At 37.5% G+C, this 14,887-nt stretch overlaps 1 protein-coding gene, 1 long non-coding RNA gene and 1 pseudogene across 2 annotated transcripts; all 3 read left to right on the forward strand.

The window, feature by feature from the left end:
* Positions 1-2,372: 2,372 nt before the first annotated feature.
* LOC147519008 (uncharacterized) lies at positions 2,373-5,918 on the forward strand. Its single transcript, XM_086594051.1, has 4 exons — positions 2,373-3,339; positions 3,516-3,795; positions 3,886-3,910; positions 5,154-5,918. Exons 1-4 carry the CDS (start codon positions 2,373-2,375, stop codon positions 5,916-5,918), a joined length of 2,037 nt encoding a protein of 678 aa, XP_086450177.1.
* Positions 5,919-8,960: 3,042 nt separating this feature from the next.
* LOC147519009 (large ribosomal subunit protein uL18y pseudogene) lies at positions 8,961-9,880 on the forward strand (annotated as a pseudogene).
* Positions 9,881-13,026: 3,146 nt separating this feature from the next.
* LOC147519010 (uncharacterized) lies at positions 13,027-13,591 on the forward strand. Its single transcript, XR_015214176.1, has 2 exons — positions 13,027-13,109; positions 13,301-13,591. It is a non-coding gene; the product is annotated as an uncharacterized LOC147519010 (long non-coding RNA).
* The last annotated feature ends 1,296 nt before the right edge of the window (positions 13,592-14,887 follow it).

Raw genomic sequence — 14,887 nt, forward strand, 5'->3', positions numbered from 1 at the left:
CACAAATAACAAAAAGAAAAAGAAGAAACCGAAAACCCAAATACTTTTCACCGGCTGCCGCACCAGTGCCTTCTTCTTCACCGCCACCTTCTTCTTCACCGGTTGCCTTCTTCTTCTTCTTCGCTCACTCCTCCTTCTCCATTGCTTACTTTACCTTCGGGTAATCCATCATCTTCTCCCCTACGTTTTTTATTTTAGAGATTTGTTTAAGAAATCGATATTTTTTGTGATTTGAAGCACTCTTAGTCACATAAACCGTGTAGATGGTATGGAGCTCCCGCACTCAAACCGCGGTTTGGCGGATTTAGATCAAAAGCTATTCAAAACCGCGCTTTGGATTTAAGGAACCGCTCTTTGCACTAAAGAATCAGTTAATTCATTTCTAATAATCCATTTAGATGAGTTTTCTGCTAGAGTAAAACACAAATCTAATTATCTATACAAACCATTCACTAATTTGAAGAACTTTAATAGATTCTCAACTTTAAATCAAAATATTGAAGATGAATTAATCAAAATCCAAAAACAAAAAAAAATTTGGAAGAGATGAGAATATGACGATTTTATCGAACTAGCGAGTTTTGTTTCTCATAATTGATGAAATGGGTTTTTGTCGAGATGTTGTCGTTCATGAAATTTTTGGGTCTCTGAAGTGTGAAGAAGGTTTAAGGAAGAAGACCTGTACCACTATACTATACTCCCCATCTCATAGTAGCACTAGTGTAGTATAACTTATTTTTCTCTTTTTCTACCCAACTCAATAGCTAATTATGTTTTTGTCCTTTCTCCTAATTCTACTTCTTTTTCAATCCTTCGTAATTTTTTTTTTGGTTAGAATCATTTGTAACTTTGTTATCAAACATTTGATTTATTAATCCTTTATTAATTACTTTGAGAACACACAAGAAAAAATCAAGTATGATAACTAGCATTTGTTACTCAGTACTTCATTAATTAGTAAAATTACTAATATATATAAGCGCTCTGTGGGCGCTCTCAAAGTGGAGCTTCTCAAGTTAGGCGCTCTCGCCATCTCGCTCCCGCTCAACGATCTGGTGACTAAGTCAAGCACTTCATTATTTTATTTAAATCTAAATATCGTAAGAATATTTGATCAATTGATTCGACTTTTCTATTGTTAGAATATTGTATATATATATGAGGTTTTAATCCAATTTATGTTATTTTTGGATAAAAAGTTCGACTTTTCAAATTTAAAGCTTTAGCTTTCCTCGTATTGAGTTCTAGTTATGTTTTCATGACTATTGCTTTCTTTAATTATGTGAGACCAATATTTGGTGGTAAATCCCACATTTGGACAGTTAATATGGCCTTGTCGCAGTCTTTTTTTTATTGGTTCTCCTATGTTATGTTAGGATATGTTAGTGAATATATTAATTTTTGAACTTGATGTAGGATATGATATTCTTCTTTGAACAAGATTGTCTTTTTTTTTTATGTAGTTGTAGTTCAGTTTTAAATGGATAAAAGTTGGATGGATCGACTCTAGGAAGATGCAATCGTAAAAATATATACTTGGTTGTGAGAAATTTATCGAGTTTGCTTGGAATAATCGAATTAAGGAACTTAGTGGTGAGATTTACTGCCCATGTGTAGGATGCCTTAATCTAATGTTATTGCCTAAACATATAGTGGAACATCATATAAAGAATCGTGGTATACTACGGAGTTATGTCTGTTAGACAAAGCATGGGGAGAGTGTGGAGGTAAATACCGAGTCTAATCAGGGTGATGATATGCATACAATGTTGCAAGATGCATTAGGATTTCAAAACATGGTTGGTATAGACAATGACATACCACCTAGTTCGAATACAAATGAGTCTAGTTCGGTGACACTTTCGAGCGGATGAGCCAAATGAAGAAGCACATAAGTTTTACAAGTTGTTGAAGGAAGCGGACACACCCTTGTACCCGGGCTGTACTAAGAGTTCAAAATTGTCTTTTCTAGAAAATACGATTGCTTCATGTAAAGTGTCTTACTTATTTTGGAGTAATCATTTGTTTGACATGTTGCTTGAGGTATTAAATGATTCACTTCTAAATGACATCAATATGCCCAAGAATCATTATGAATAAAAAAAACAACCTCGGGATCTTGGGATGGAGTGCATTAAGATAGACGCATGTCCTAATGATTGTATGTTGTATTGGGAGGATAATAAACCAATCATGGACAAGGATAACTGTGATGTATGTGGTGAGTCAAGATGGATCACGACTTCGGAGTGTATAGAAAATAGAGTTAGTTCATCTGCAAAACCTAAGAAAAAGGCTGCTAAGGTTTGTGATACTTTCCTATAAAGCCAAGACTCCAAAGATTATTTATGTGCTCAAAAACTTCTAAAGATATGAGATGGCATGTTGATGATCGTACGAAAGATAGTGCTTTGAGGCATCCAGCTGACTCCAAGGAATGGAAAAGCTTAGACCAAAGATATCCTTCATTTGGTTTAGAATCTCGCAATGTCAGACTCGGAATGGCTAGTGATGGCTTCAATCCTTTTGGTAGTCTTAGTTCTATTCATAGCACTTGGCCCGTTATTCTAGTTCCGTATAATCTGCCGCCTTGGATGTGTATGAAACAACCTTTTCTCATCATGTCATTGCTAATTCCTGGCCCTAGCAGTCCTGGAAATAACATTGACGTGTACTTGCAGCCATTGATTGATGAGTTAAAGGAGTTGTGGGAGAAGGGAGTTGAGACGTATGATGCCTCTTCAAAACAGAATTTTAAAATGCATGCAGCTGTTTTGTGGACTATTAATGACTTCCTAGCATTTGCTAATTTGTCCGGATGGAGCACTAAAGGACAACTTGCCTATCCCTCTTGCCATGAGAAAACTTGCTCAAAATGGTTGCAAAATGGGAAAAAGTTCTGTTATATGGGAAGTCGTAAATTCCTGCCACTTGATCATAAATATCGAAAGAATAAGAGTTCTTTTGATAACAAGACAGAAATGGGAGTTGCCCCAAGCCCCTTTACTGGAAGTGATGTACTTGCTCAATTAGATGGATTCGACCAAATCACATTTGGTAAGGTGAATAGTGATAAGGTTATTGGACAAAAGAGAAGTCGAGAGGATAATTCTTTGCCACACAATTGGAAGAAGATTAGTGTATTTTTTGAGCTCCCATATTGGAAATACCTTTGTTTACTCCATAATCTAGATGTCATGCACATTGAAAAGAACAACGGTGAAAGTTGGCTTGGGACACTGCTGAATTTAGAGAAGAAATCAAAGGATAACCTGAAGTCAAGACAAGATTTGGTGTTAATGGGTATGCGAAAGTCACTTCATCCGATAGCTAAAGAGGGTAACAAATACTATATCCCCCGCTCCTTTACCTTGTCCTTGGATCGAGAAGAGGAAGCTTTGTCAATTCTTGAAAGGTATTAAAGTTCGGATAATTTTTCATCAAATATATCGCGTCATGTTCGGTGAAAGAATGCAAAATACCTGGCCTAAAAAGCCATGATTGGCATGTTCTAGTGCAGCAACTGCTTCCAGTTGCAATACGTGGAATCTTACCTAAGGAAGTTACATTAGTTCTTGTTGAACTCTCTAATTTCTACAAGCAGTTATGTTCAAAAGTATTATGGGTTGCAGAGTTGGAACGTCTTGAGTACCAGATTGCTGTCACACTATGCAAAATGGAAATGATATTTCCTCCATCATTTTTTGATGTTATGGTGCACTTGCCTATTCATTTAGCTGGTCAAGCTAAGCTCGCTGGACCAGTGTACTATCGATGGATGTACCCAATCGAAAGGTCATAAGTAAAGATCATAGTAATGGTTACTTTTGTTTGTATTTTGTTAAAATTTGAACTTAAATTTTGTCATCTTTTATATATATTCAGGTACTTGTACACTTTGAAGAAGTATGTTAAGTAATAAGAGTAGACCCGGAGGGATCCATTGCGAAGGGTATCTTGTCGATGAATGCTTGACTTTCTGCTCAAGATACTTAGATGATGGGATGGAGACTAAGTTCAATCGGCGAGGGAGGAATGAAGAGTTCGAGTTGTTGGATTGGATGGACAGTTTTCTATTTTTCAGGATATCTGATGCGTGCTTTAGGGAAAGGAGCGTTTAGGACTTTAACAGGGCGATGAGTGGGAACAAGCTCGTTTGTATGTGCTAATCAATTGTGAAGAAGTGGTACCATTTATTGAGTAAGTCCACTTTATTGAAATTGTGCCTTAGTTAAAAGAAATATTATTTATAAACCTATGTAAGTAAAATGCAATAATGTTTTGTACAGGAAACACAAATAAGTGATTAGGGATGAGCTCAAGGGGGAAGTGCTAGGAATGTGGACCGTATTCATAATGAACGGTTTGGTAAATGGTTTGAAAACCAAGTAAGTGTTAATTGTATGCAGTTAGATTATGTATATCAGTTTATGTACTCTATTTACTTTTTTCCAAAGTAGTTTTGTAGATAGCAATATGATTTCACTGTTTAGTAACATGCCTCAAGAAGGATTCTACTTGTTTTATTTATATTTATGTTTAGCTGATTTAGGGATATTTAGAGGATGTTTAGTACAGTTTAGATTTAGTTTCTTATTTAGGGATGTTTGTTCTACTTGGAATTTAGCTGCAGGTTCCTAGAGCATTGGTAATTAGTCTGTCCAACACAAAGAACAAGGAAAAAAATAGGAAGATGTTAGTAAATCTCTCTCCCCCTCCCTCCTGCATTAGTTGTTTCCTTTTCTTTTGGGTCCTGGAGAGTGGAAGACAGAGAATGTCTCTCTGCATTACCGAGTAATTAGTTGTAATAGCTCTTTTTCTTTGCTTCAGAGTATATCTTGATCTAATGTCGATCTACTATAATGACTTTACTTGATCTAGTTGTGTTATCAATAGTGGTAAAGTTATTAGGGCTATTCAAAATTTCAAACCTTATAATAATTACTCATGTACAACAATTTATATTCTGCTTCAGATAGAGTGTTCTGAGGTCTGAGCCTCAAACCTTGTAATAAAAGTCCAATATTCTGCCATGTTGTTTGTTGCAAAAGAAGCCATTTTTTTGTCTTCTTTCTTTTTGATTGGAGCTACTTGCTGCTGATTGCTTATGTTTACTGAAGTTCAACATTATTTTTTTCTCCTTATCTGAATAGGTCCAGCAAATGAAAAAGGATGGGGAGTTGGTCAGCGAGCAACTTCAGAGTTTAGCATATGGTCCTACTCGATTTGCTTCTTGTTTCAAGGGCTGTATTGCAAATGGATACAGATTTCACACAAAAGCTCGTGAGTCACGAAGGAAAACTCATAATAGTGGAGTTTTTGTATCGGCAGAAACGTCAAGCTTTGCGAGCGTGAAAGACATGAACCCAGTGACCGGTAGTGTGGGTTATTATGGTGTGTTGAATGACATAGTTGAGTTGCGTTATTGCAAGGAGAATAGAGTGTTTCTGTTCAAGTGTGATTGGTGGGATGTTATGACTCGCGCAGGAATGAAAATAGATGAATGTGGGTTCACTACTGTGAACTTTACACGAACCTTAGCTACGAGTGAACCGTTTATTTTAGCATCTCAAGCTGAACAAGTTTTTTATCTCCAAGATAATTTGGATGATAATTGGCGAGTTGTGTTAAAGACGCTTCCAAGGGACTTGTATGATATGGGTTCAGTAGTTGAGTCGACTGAAGATAACACGTCTTGCATGCAGCAAGATGTGGATAACATAGTTGACAGCACACACGATATTAACGGTTGGACTAGGAGTGAGATTGATGGAGTAGAAGTTGTTGCGGATACTATTGATGAAGATATCATCGACGGTGTCGAATGTGATGAAGACTTCATCAATGATAGTGATTGTGATGAAGACATTGATAATGATTGTGATGAAGACAATGACAGTGATGATGATTATATGTAGTTTTTTTTGCTATTTTTTTTTGTGGGAACAAACTCATTTTTTGTGCTGTTTTTTTTTTTGTGGGAACAAACTCGTTTTTTGTGCTATTTTTTTTTTTTTTTTTTTAATGTTTTGGGAGTGGTTATTATCTAGTGTCTTCCTTGATGGATTTACTTGATGAATTGCTTTATGTGACGATTTAGACAGGTGCAATGGTCAAACGATTTCGAGAGGATCCTAATGGTGACGAGAGCGGTAAGTTTAACTAAACATTCTAGTTCATTATTGTCTTATGTTTAATTAATGAAGCTTTGGGCTTGTGTACAGCTGGAAAGTGGGTAAGGGGCACTTCTACCCTTCCTAAGGTATTTGACCAACCAAATGGCTCAAAGTTGGAATTGGTATGGAAAGGCGGATAACTTGTGGGACCTCGGAAACATCCAAGCTTGTTCTCTCGAATCTCTTGGAGTATTAATGGCAAGCGCCACGCCGATTTGATTGGACAAAAAATTGGGAGCTCCAAGATGTAGGCGACAAAGAGTGGTTATGGGATAACATTAAGGTATGGACATTTGGATCTGCACACACTTGCACTAATTTAAAAAAACTGTCTATTTCATTTCTTAGTAGATCTTTTTGTCTCTCGTTTTAGGATAAATGGGAACTTGATGAGACCCGGAAGGAGCCCACTTTGGCTCTGATTTCCGGGGACGAATTCAGAAACAAAAAGAGTAAATGGAAAAGGAACTTTTATACCCGCTATGCCACATATGAAGAACGTATAAGCCATAGGCCAGAGCAACTATCGCAACAGGAGTGGGTTCAACTTATGGAGTTTTGGGATACTCCGGAGCATCAAGTAAGAAAAAGTGTAATGTTTAGCTTAAGTATTTTTATAGGGTACAATACTAACTAGGAGATCTTTTTGTATAGGCAATTTCTAAACGTAATAGGGCTAACCGTGCTAAGCAAATAGCGAAGCATGCTGCTGGAAGAATAAGTTTTCCCCAGTTTGAAGAGATAATGGTACATATGCTTATTATTTTTTTTTTCCCCTTTGCGGCATTGAATTTGACTAGTGATTAACAATTAATAAATTTCTTTATATTTGGTTAGAGTCAGGAGTCTGGAGCACCCCCTTCCCTAGGAGATATTTTTGTGAGGACTCACACAAGTTCACAAACGCATGACGCTCTTGATGATCAATCAAGAGAATACATTGTATGTAACAATTTCATCTTAGTAATAGCTCAGGTTTAAATATCATACTCGGGCTGTATTTAATATCGTGTGTAATTTTTTTTGGAATCTGAAGCACAAAATGAAAGACCTAGCAGGTATAGATGAACATGGGACACAACTACCTCTCTCGGATGAGATCTATAGGAAGATGATGCCTCGAGGCGGCATGGGCGTGTGAGGTTGAAAGGACGAGGTGTAACCCCAACCGGCTACTTTGGCTCCGACTATCTTGGACAATCGTGTGAATGACACGGAAAGCCGGTTGGCTGAAATGCAAAGAGTAGCACAAGAGAAGGAGGAGGAAAGACGACTTGAGATTGAAGAGATTAAGAGGCAAGCACAAGAGAAAGATGAGCAAAGGCGACATGAAATAGATGAGATGAAGAGGCAGTTGGATGCACGAGATGCGGACATGGAAACACGACTTATGCAAAAGGTGGCTAATTTTGCTCAAATGGTATCACGTAGGTACGTAAACATGCTTAGTTTCTTGTCTATGAATGTTCTTTTTCTTTATAATCTGAGCTGGTCTCTTAGAGTCTGTAGTTATCTTCACCCTGTTAAAAACCTTCCTGGATGCATATTGTTAAGCCATTGAGTCCAAATATTTGTTTAAGTAGTTAGCTTAGATTTCATGGCAACTTGGTTAGTTCTAGAAGTGGTTTTGAGCTTAATATCAAGTACTTGCAACTTTGAGTCCAAATAGTATTTAAGTAGTTGCTTAGAGTTCAAGTCAGGAACCCGATATACACTGGTGTCCAAGTCTAGAGCAATCTAGAGTTCCTATTTGATCGTTACAAGGGTTGGTTATATTAGTGCTACTACTTAACAACTGTTGTAAAAATTTCTACTGAATCTAACAGTTTCTTGTAGGAAACAAACCTATTATTGTTGGCTGTTGTTGTTTGTTTTTTCTTTCTACATACATTGTGGTTATTATGTTATAATAGTGTAACTACTTAAACTTTCTATAATAGCTTAAGCTCAGGTTCTTACCATCCTTTGAGTGTCGCACACACACTTGAATTATCGAGTTGTTGAATATATATTAGGATTAAAAGAAAAGATACCCAAATCATTTTAAATCTTTGATAGACCTTTTTTTGTTCATTTTGATAGATTATTATGAGACAAGAAGGGAACTATGGAAGTGTTGTTCTGAATAATAGACCTTTAATTTCCTAAGCTTGATTGTATTCAATTTGTGTGCTTCTTGTTTTGACTCTTGGTGCCTTTTGAGTCTTTGTCTATGTTTTGACTTTTGAGATATTGTCTACTCGGTGTCTTTGTTCAGAAATGTGAAAAACGAGGTTGTCACGTTTTAGTAGTAGGATGATCGATCCCCTGCATTGCGTTAGATTCTAACCGTGATCCATGTAAGAAACCATTTACGTAGGATATTTCACTTCGAAACTTGAGTTTAATCTTGGATGGCTAGTGAGATGCTGTTGAGCCTCAATAAACCCATTTTTCTGGATTGAAGTTTCAGTACTCCTACTCAATTGGGAAGAGGTGCTAGAGCAGGGTTGTGCTTGAACCGCTATTGATCTCGTTTAAGCTACTTGCTGGCTTTCTTCATGAAGAAAATGATGACCCAATTTCAATAACATCAGGAACAGCAGGATACGAACTGGGCATATTGGGAACAAAAACTGGTCTTGTAAAACTCTCGTCGTAGAGTCTTTGACTTCTAGATATTCCTGTGCCACACATATCAGTCTGTTGCCATGGTTCTGTTTTATTCTGATCAGCTATAAGAAATTGGGGACGCTGGGTGTTCCTACACTCAACTTGTATTGGTTTTCTCTCACTCTCATTCTCTTCTCGGCAGCAGAAGAAAGAGCATATCCGAAAACCCAACCATGGTGTTCATCAAACCCACAAAGTCGAGGGCTTACTTTAAGCGTTACCAAGTCAAGTTCAGGAGAAGGAGAGCTGGAAAGACGGATTACAGGGCTCGTATCCATCTTATCAACCAGGACAAGAACAAGTACGGGACACCCAAATATCGTTTTGTTGTGCGGTTTACCAACAAAGATATAATTACTCAGATTGTATCTACTAGTATTGCTGGTGATATGATACTTACATCAGCTTATGCCTATGAACTGCCCCGATATGGGCTTGATGTTGGTCTCACCAATTACTCTGCAGCTTACTGCACTGGCCTTCTCTTGGCTCGTCGTGTCCTGAAAACACTCGAGATGGATGAGGAGTAGGAGGGAAATGTTGAGGCAACTGGGGAAGATTTTTCTATTGAGCTCACCGATTCCAGGAGGCCTTTCCGTGCATTGCTTGATGTAGGCCTTATTAGAACAACAACTGGTGCACTTAAGGGTGCATTGGATGGTGGGCTTGACATTCCTCACAGTGACAAGAGATTTGCTGGATTTAAGAAAGAGAATAAGCAGTTGGATGCAGGGGTTCACCGAAAGTATGTCTATGGTGGCCATGTTGCTGCTTATATGATGACGCTAATAGAGGATGAGCCAGAGAAGTACCAGACCCATTTCTCTCGAAAGTACATCAAGAAAGGCATTGAAGCCGATGGGATAGATGAACTGCTGAAAGGTACATGCTGGTATTTCGTGTTGATCTACTTGACATAGAAATCGGAGAAAGAGGCTCGAAGGCACACAAGAGGTTCAACTTGAAAAGCGACATATGATGAGAGGAGACCTTCGGATCGAAGCCGGCCGACCGATTGTCAAGCCCGCTCTTCTTCACACGGGGGGAAGTAAGCGAATACGGGCTGCTGCATTGCCTTCTTGTGAGATCGTAGGATCGAAGAAGCAAGAAGTTTATTCAACCAGGGACATCTACTTTCTTTCTTTGAATGGACCGCTGTTTGAAAAGCACCTATGTTTATCAAACCCCGTCTTTTTGTGGGTAGAAAGCGATTTGACTTATTAGCGCAGCTGGCATGAAACAAATCTCAGTGATATGATGTCTCAATGCCCAATTCCGCCCGTACACCAGAGCATCGATTTGTCAAAACAGATCTTAGAGAAAAAGTAGTCAACGGGATCCATACTTGAAGTGGAATCAAGATAGAACTGTCCAGCACAAAGGGATTGAATGCGCTAAACTCTGCTGCAAGAGTAGATGATGATTAGAGATAGTTCACCTGATCCATTATGCATTTTTGTCGTTTTTGTTTCTTGTCAAGAGTTTCCCGTGGGACTTCATCCATCTTGCTGTTCTTCACTCTTGTTTCGATCAACCCCATCAGACTTATATCATACTTGCGTATCAAATCCCTTACCTCAATGTGTTTGAAGGGTTGGTTAAACCCTCTCATGTTCCAACATGCTAAATTAATCATTAAGATAGTTGGGGTTGTATTCCTGACCCACTCTTGGTCCCTTTTTTCGCGACTCTGTTGCTCTTACGCATGTGTGTTGTGTACTTGCAATGGCGTTGATACTCTCTCCTATTGCATTCTCTTCCTTTTCTTCATTATTATCTTTTCTGACTTTGGCTGCCCCTTTGGCCTTGTTTCTAGACTTCCTCTTGGCCTTATGCCATCCTGTCTGACTAGAGAGGCCAGTGGTTTCTATTAGCTGTTTAGTTTTGACACTAATACCATTTATTGGTGGAGATTCTAACATTCCAGCTACCTCTGAATCTTCTTCAGCATCAAGGTGGTCTGAAAAATATTCTTTCTCGAATTCCTCTTCACTTACCGAGTAGCTATCCTCCTGCCGAATTTCTCCTCTCTTGATTGAGTAAACTTTTTTTTCTTTAGAATCTTCAGAATTTCCTTCTTCTCCTTCTGTATTCAGAGAACCCACTTCTGATGGCTCAAATTCAGTTCTGACCTCCTCAAATTTGTCCTCCTGTAACAGTTCTTGTTCATTTCTGGAAATGGCTACCACATATGGAACTATTTCCATGTTATTTTACTTTTCAATCTCAGTTTCAGATTCCTGCACACCTTCATCCTATGCTGGCATGAGTACTGCAAATCTATTTGAAGCTTGTACCTCAGAATGAACTACGACTTGTGAACCTCTACTTGTAGGTTCAAGGGCTTCAATCACTTCTCTGTAAGTTCTCTCTTGTGTTTGGCCAACTTCTTCTATTATAATAACTGGAGTATCCTCAGTCTGACCATCATTAGTGACAGTTGTTCCATTTTTATCCCTTAAGCAGCTTGTCTGGCCTATGAGAGTATTCTTTTTTGGCGTCCATCTCATATGTTGTTTCCTTGGTTTGTTCTGAACCTGTGTTCTAGCCATCTGTGGTTGTATGACTGGATTCTGTGCACTCACTTCTTTGTTTTTTATGCATTTTGAATCAGAATGACCAAAAATCTTGCAACTAGTGCATAAGTCAGGAACCCATTCATAATCTAGCCCAATGTCTACTATAACCCCCTCACCAATCTTGACAGGAATAAAGGACGGAAACTTAAACTCTATGTCGACAACTACGCAGATTCTTGCATATGATATTCGGGTTCTTCTTGCTGTAGCATCATCCATGCAGATGGGCTCTCCAATGATGCTAGATATGAAATCTATACCATTTTTAGTCCACAGATGTTTTGGGAGATCCACTCGAATCCAAATGGGAAGAGCTTTGATCCCATTTCTGTATTTGTCAATGGATGGAGTCCATGGTCTCACAACAAATATTCTACCCGCAAGGAACAGGGGTTCATGGTCTATAACACGCTGTTTATCCTCATCATTGACAAATTTAAAGTAGAAAAGATTTTTATCTGCCATCATAGTAAAATCGCCTGTTAACTTCCATTGTTTCTGGACAACATCCTTAACAAAAAGGTACGACAGCCTCTTTTCCACAAAGAAGCCTACTACGTATTCATTCCATAGATCTATTCCTTCAGTTATGATTTCTTTTGGAACCTCAGCAATTCCATCTGAAAACGAAGGATACACCTTAGTAAGGTTAGGCTGAAGTTTAGAATTCTTACTCTTAGTAAAAAGTGAGCTCCATGTTTGCATTCCGGTGGAGCTAAGGTTTTGGATTTGAGCCTCATCCCGATTTGTCATCCCCTCATCAGCTGGGGATGGGGGTAATAGATTTGGAGTTCCACCTGGCTCCAAAGACGTTTCCATCCTCAGTCAACGACGATCTTCGCCGGGAAGCATCAGTCAAAGTTTGCCAAAAGTGGCAGCTTTCCCTCCAAGCTGTACTTTCAAACTATAAGTAGTTAAAAGATTGGAAAAGACCACACTACCCTTTCGCTCTCTCTAGTCTAGGTATTCCTTTGAGCTATTGAACTTTGAGGGATTTACTTTGAAGTGCGGTTATTGTTTTGTTCATCAATTGACCTATCTTATTGAAAAAACTTTTGGTAATTTGAGAAGTTATTGGGTAGACTGATTAATAAGTAGGCATTGTTTGCAATGTCTGGTTGATCTTGGTTTTAAGAAAGGGGGGATGGAGCAATACTTTTATTATAGTTTACAATAATACAAAGAAGCAAAGTAATATATATTCTTTTACTGAAATGATCACCTTTATAACTGATGCAGAGACTAATAATGAGATTGGGTAGCCTCCTAAGTTTTGTTTCGATTTGAAAGTGTTTTGGCTAAAGAAGAAATTTGATCTTTTTTTGTATAAATTACCTTTTTGTTTTTCATTTACGGAAGTCACATGCAAAAAGAGTATCTTGCTTCATTTGCGGTGATTATTTGTGTACTATCTTGTTTTCAACTACTTAAAGTAGAATAACTGATGGGGTTTAAGGCCGATTATTGGGTATTGTCAACTACGTCATAATCCATGTGTTTGCTACATTATAATATTATCTATCTGTATTATTCAGTTTCTAATAATGGAATTGCATCTACATCATCTACTTTGTTTTGTCTAGAATCTAGAATTCTAGATATGTTACAAGTAGTGATCGGTCTTGACTTGTTCCTTTTCTTTTGGGCAGGTGAGAAAAAAAGGGCAGGGAGTGGCTATCATCCTTGGTCTTTCGGGTCTTAGGTATGAAATAGCTACAAAACTTATAGTGAACATTTTGGTTTATAGAGTCGACACTAATGAAGCATATGCTAAGCTTGGTAGATGACTTGGTAGATGACTAAGCACTGTTGGAGTGATAAACCTTTAATTATTGTCTTCGGTTTATGTCTTTCTTGTTATTTCTAAACTTTTCTTGTTGTTTGTTTACGCAGAAAATAAATGCACAACGATGGCTTATTGTACATGCATGATTGATTCCGAAACTTCATAGTTTTTGCGATTTTGGCGCTAATAGGCTGAATATGGTACTATTGCGTATGCGTACTGTTGGATTTTGAATTGGACTTTCATCACAAGAATTTTTTGTGTAGATAGTTTGATACTTTTGTTTGTGTGATACCGAAATACTCGAAAGATGGATTGTTATTTCTCTTATTTTTGGTAGTGATTGGAATTGGTTTATGTAGCTTCCATGTGAAATGAAATTTCACTTTAGATTCTCATTAATAGTTCTATGTGGTTTTAGTACACAAATTATTATTATTATTATTATTATTATTATTGTATATACAACACTTTTTGCCACGGCCATTTGCTATAAAAAAAACCCAAAAATAATGTCTTGCCGCGGCCATTTGTTGCAAAAAAAAACCAAAAATAATGTCTTGCCGTGGCCATTTGTTGCAAAAAAAACCAAAAATAATGTCTTGTCGCGGCCATTTGTTGCAAAAAAAAACCCAAAAGAATGTCTTGCCACGGCCATTTGCTGCAAAAAAGAACAAAAAATAATGGCGGGAGAAACATTTATTGCCACGACTTGTGGCAATAAATACTTTTGCAGCCGGTCGCGTGCGTGATAAAAAGAAATTAATTTATTTTGACAATTAAATTAATTCAAATAAAAAACAATATTTTGCCACGACATGGTCGCGGCTAAATGTTCACTCTCTTGTAGCGGTGGCAAAAGTCGTGGCAACAAACTTCTTTCCACACCCTCGAGCGAGGCTAAAAGTTTTTTCGTGGCAAAACACATGTTGCCACGAATTTTGGGCTTTTTGCCACCACAAGTCCACAACTGACCGTGGCAAAAAACCATATTTTTAGTAGTTAACATTTCATTTTAATTTACCTGTGTCTAAGCATCCATACCCTTTATGAATAATTGTAATCATTTTGCCTTTATTGTACACCATGAAAAAATATCATTCAAGTAGAAATTTGCTTAGCCTCAAATTTTGTCATTACAGTTATCAATTTTCCTTTTTGTTTGATGCCCAACAAATGATATTCTGGCAGTCAACATTTAAACAAAGTCTATGCAGTTTGTTCATATATGTTTTTTCAAGAGATGGAAGAAATGACCACTTGATATATCCATGAAAGTGTCTCCTAAGTTTTCACCGATTACGTTTATATTCAGTAATGGTAATTGAGAAGTGAATGGAATATTATGTTTAGAAATCTTTTATAGGGTCCAATGTACAATCCAGACAAAGTATATAGATTTAACCGCATCACTATTGCATGTATAAAATGGATGTTGTCCACTTCAAGCCAAGTCATTTGACTTGGGTTTGCACATATCTTTGGCGGCGTGTGTAATGATTATTGCTATCTTCTTACCTTGCATGTGTACAAGAAGAAAGTTTTATTTTTCATTTACAATGTCTTTGGGTTTGAGGTGTTATAATAGTAATCTAATTATGTTTCATACTAGGATTGTTGCAATGAACATCCTACCTATTCAGCTTATTTGGTTTAAGCATATTGATACATGCTTTATAGGAACACCGGCCTAT

Source organism: Coptis chinensis, chromosome 2 (genome assembly GCF_015680905.1).
Source record: "Coptis chinensis isolate HL-2020 chromosome 2, ASM1568090v1, whole genome shotgun sequence".
NCBI lineage: Eukaryota > Viridiplantae > Streptophyta > Magnoliopsida > Ranunculales > Ranunculaceae > Coptis > Coptis chinensis.

Bases quoted from the DNA above. Each gene is read 5' to 3' on its own strand.
- LOC147519008 (XM_086594051.1), top strand. From the start codon at position 2,373: ATGAGATGGCATGTTGATGATCGTACGAAAGATAGTGCTTTGAGGCAT. The intron at 3,340-3,515 runs GTAACAAATACT...GGCATGTTCTAG, and splicing joins TCATCCGATAGCTAAAGAGG to TGCAGCAACTGCTTCCAGTT. The intron at 3,796-3,885 runs GTCATAAGTAAA...ATATATATTCAG, and splicing joins TGGATGTACCCAATCGAAAG to GTACTTGTACACTTTGAAGA.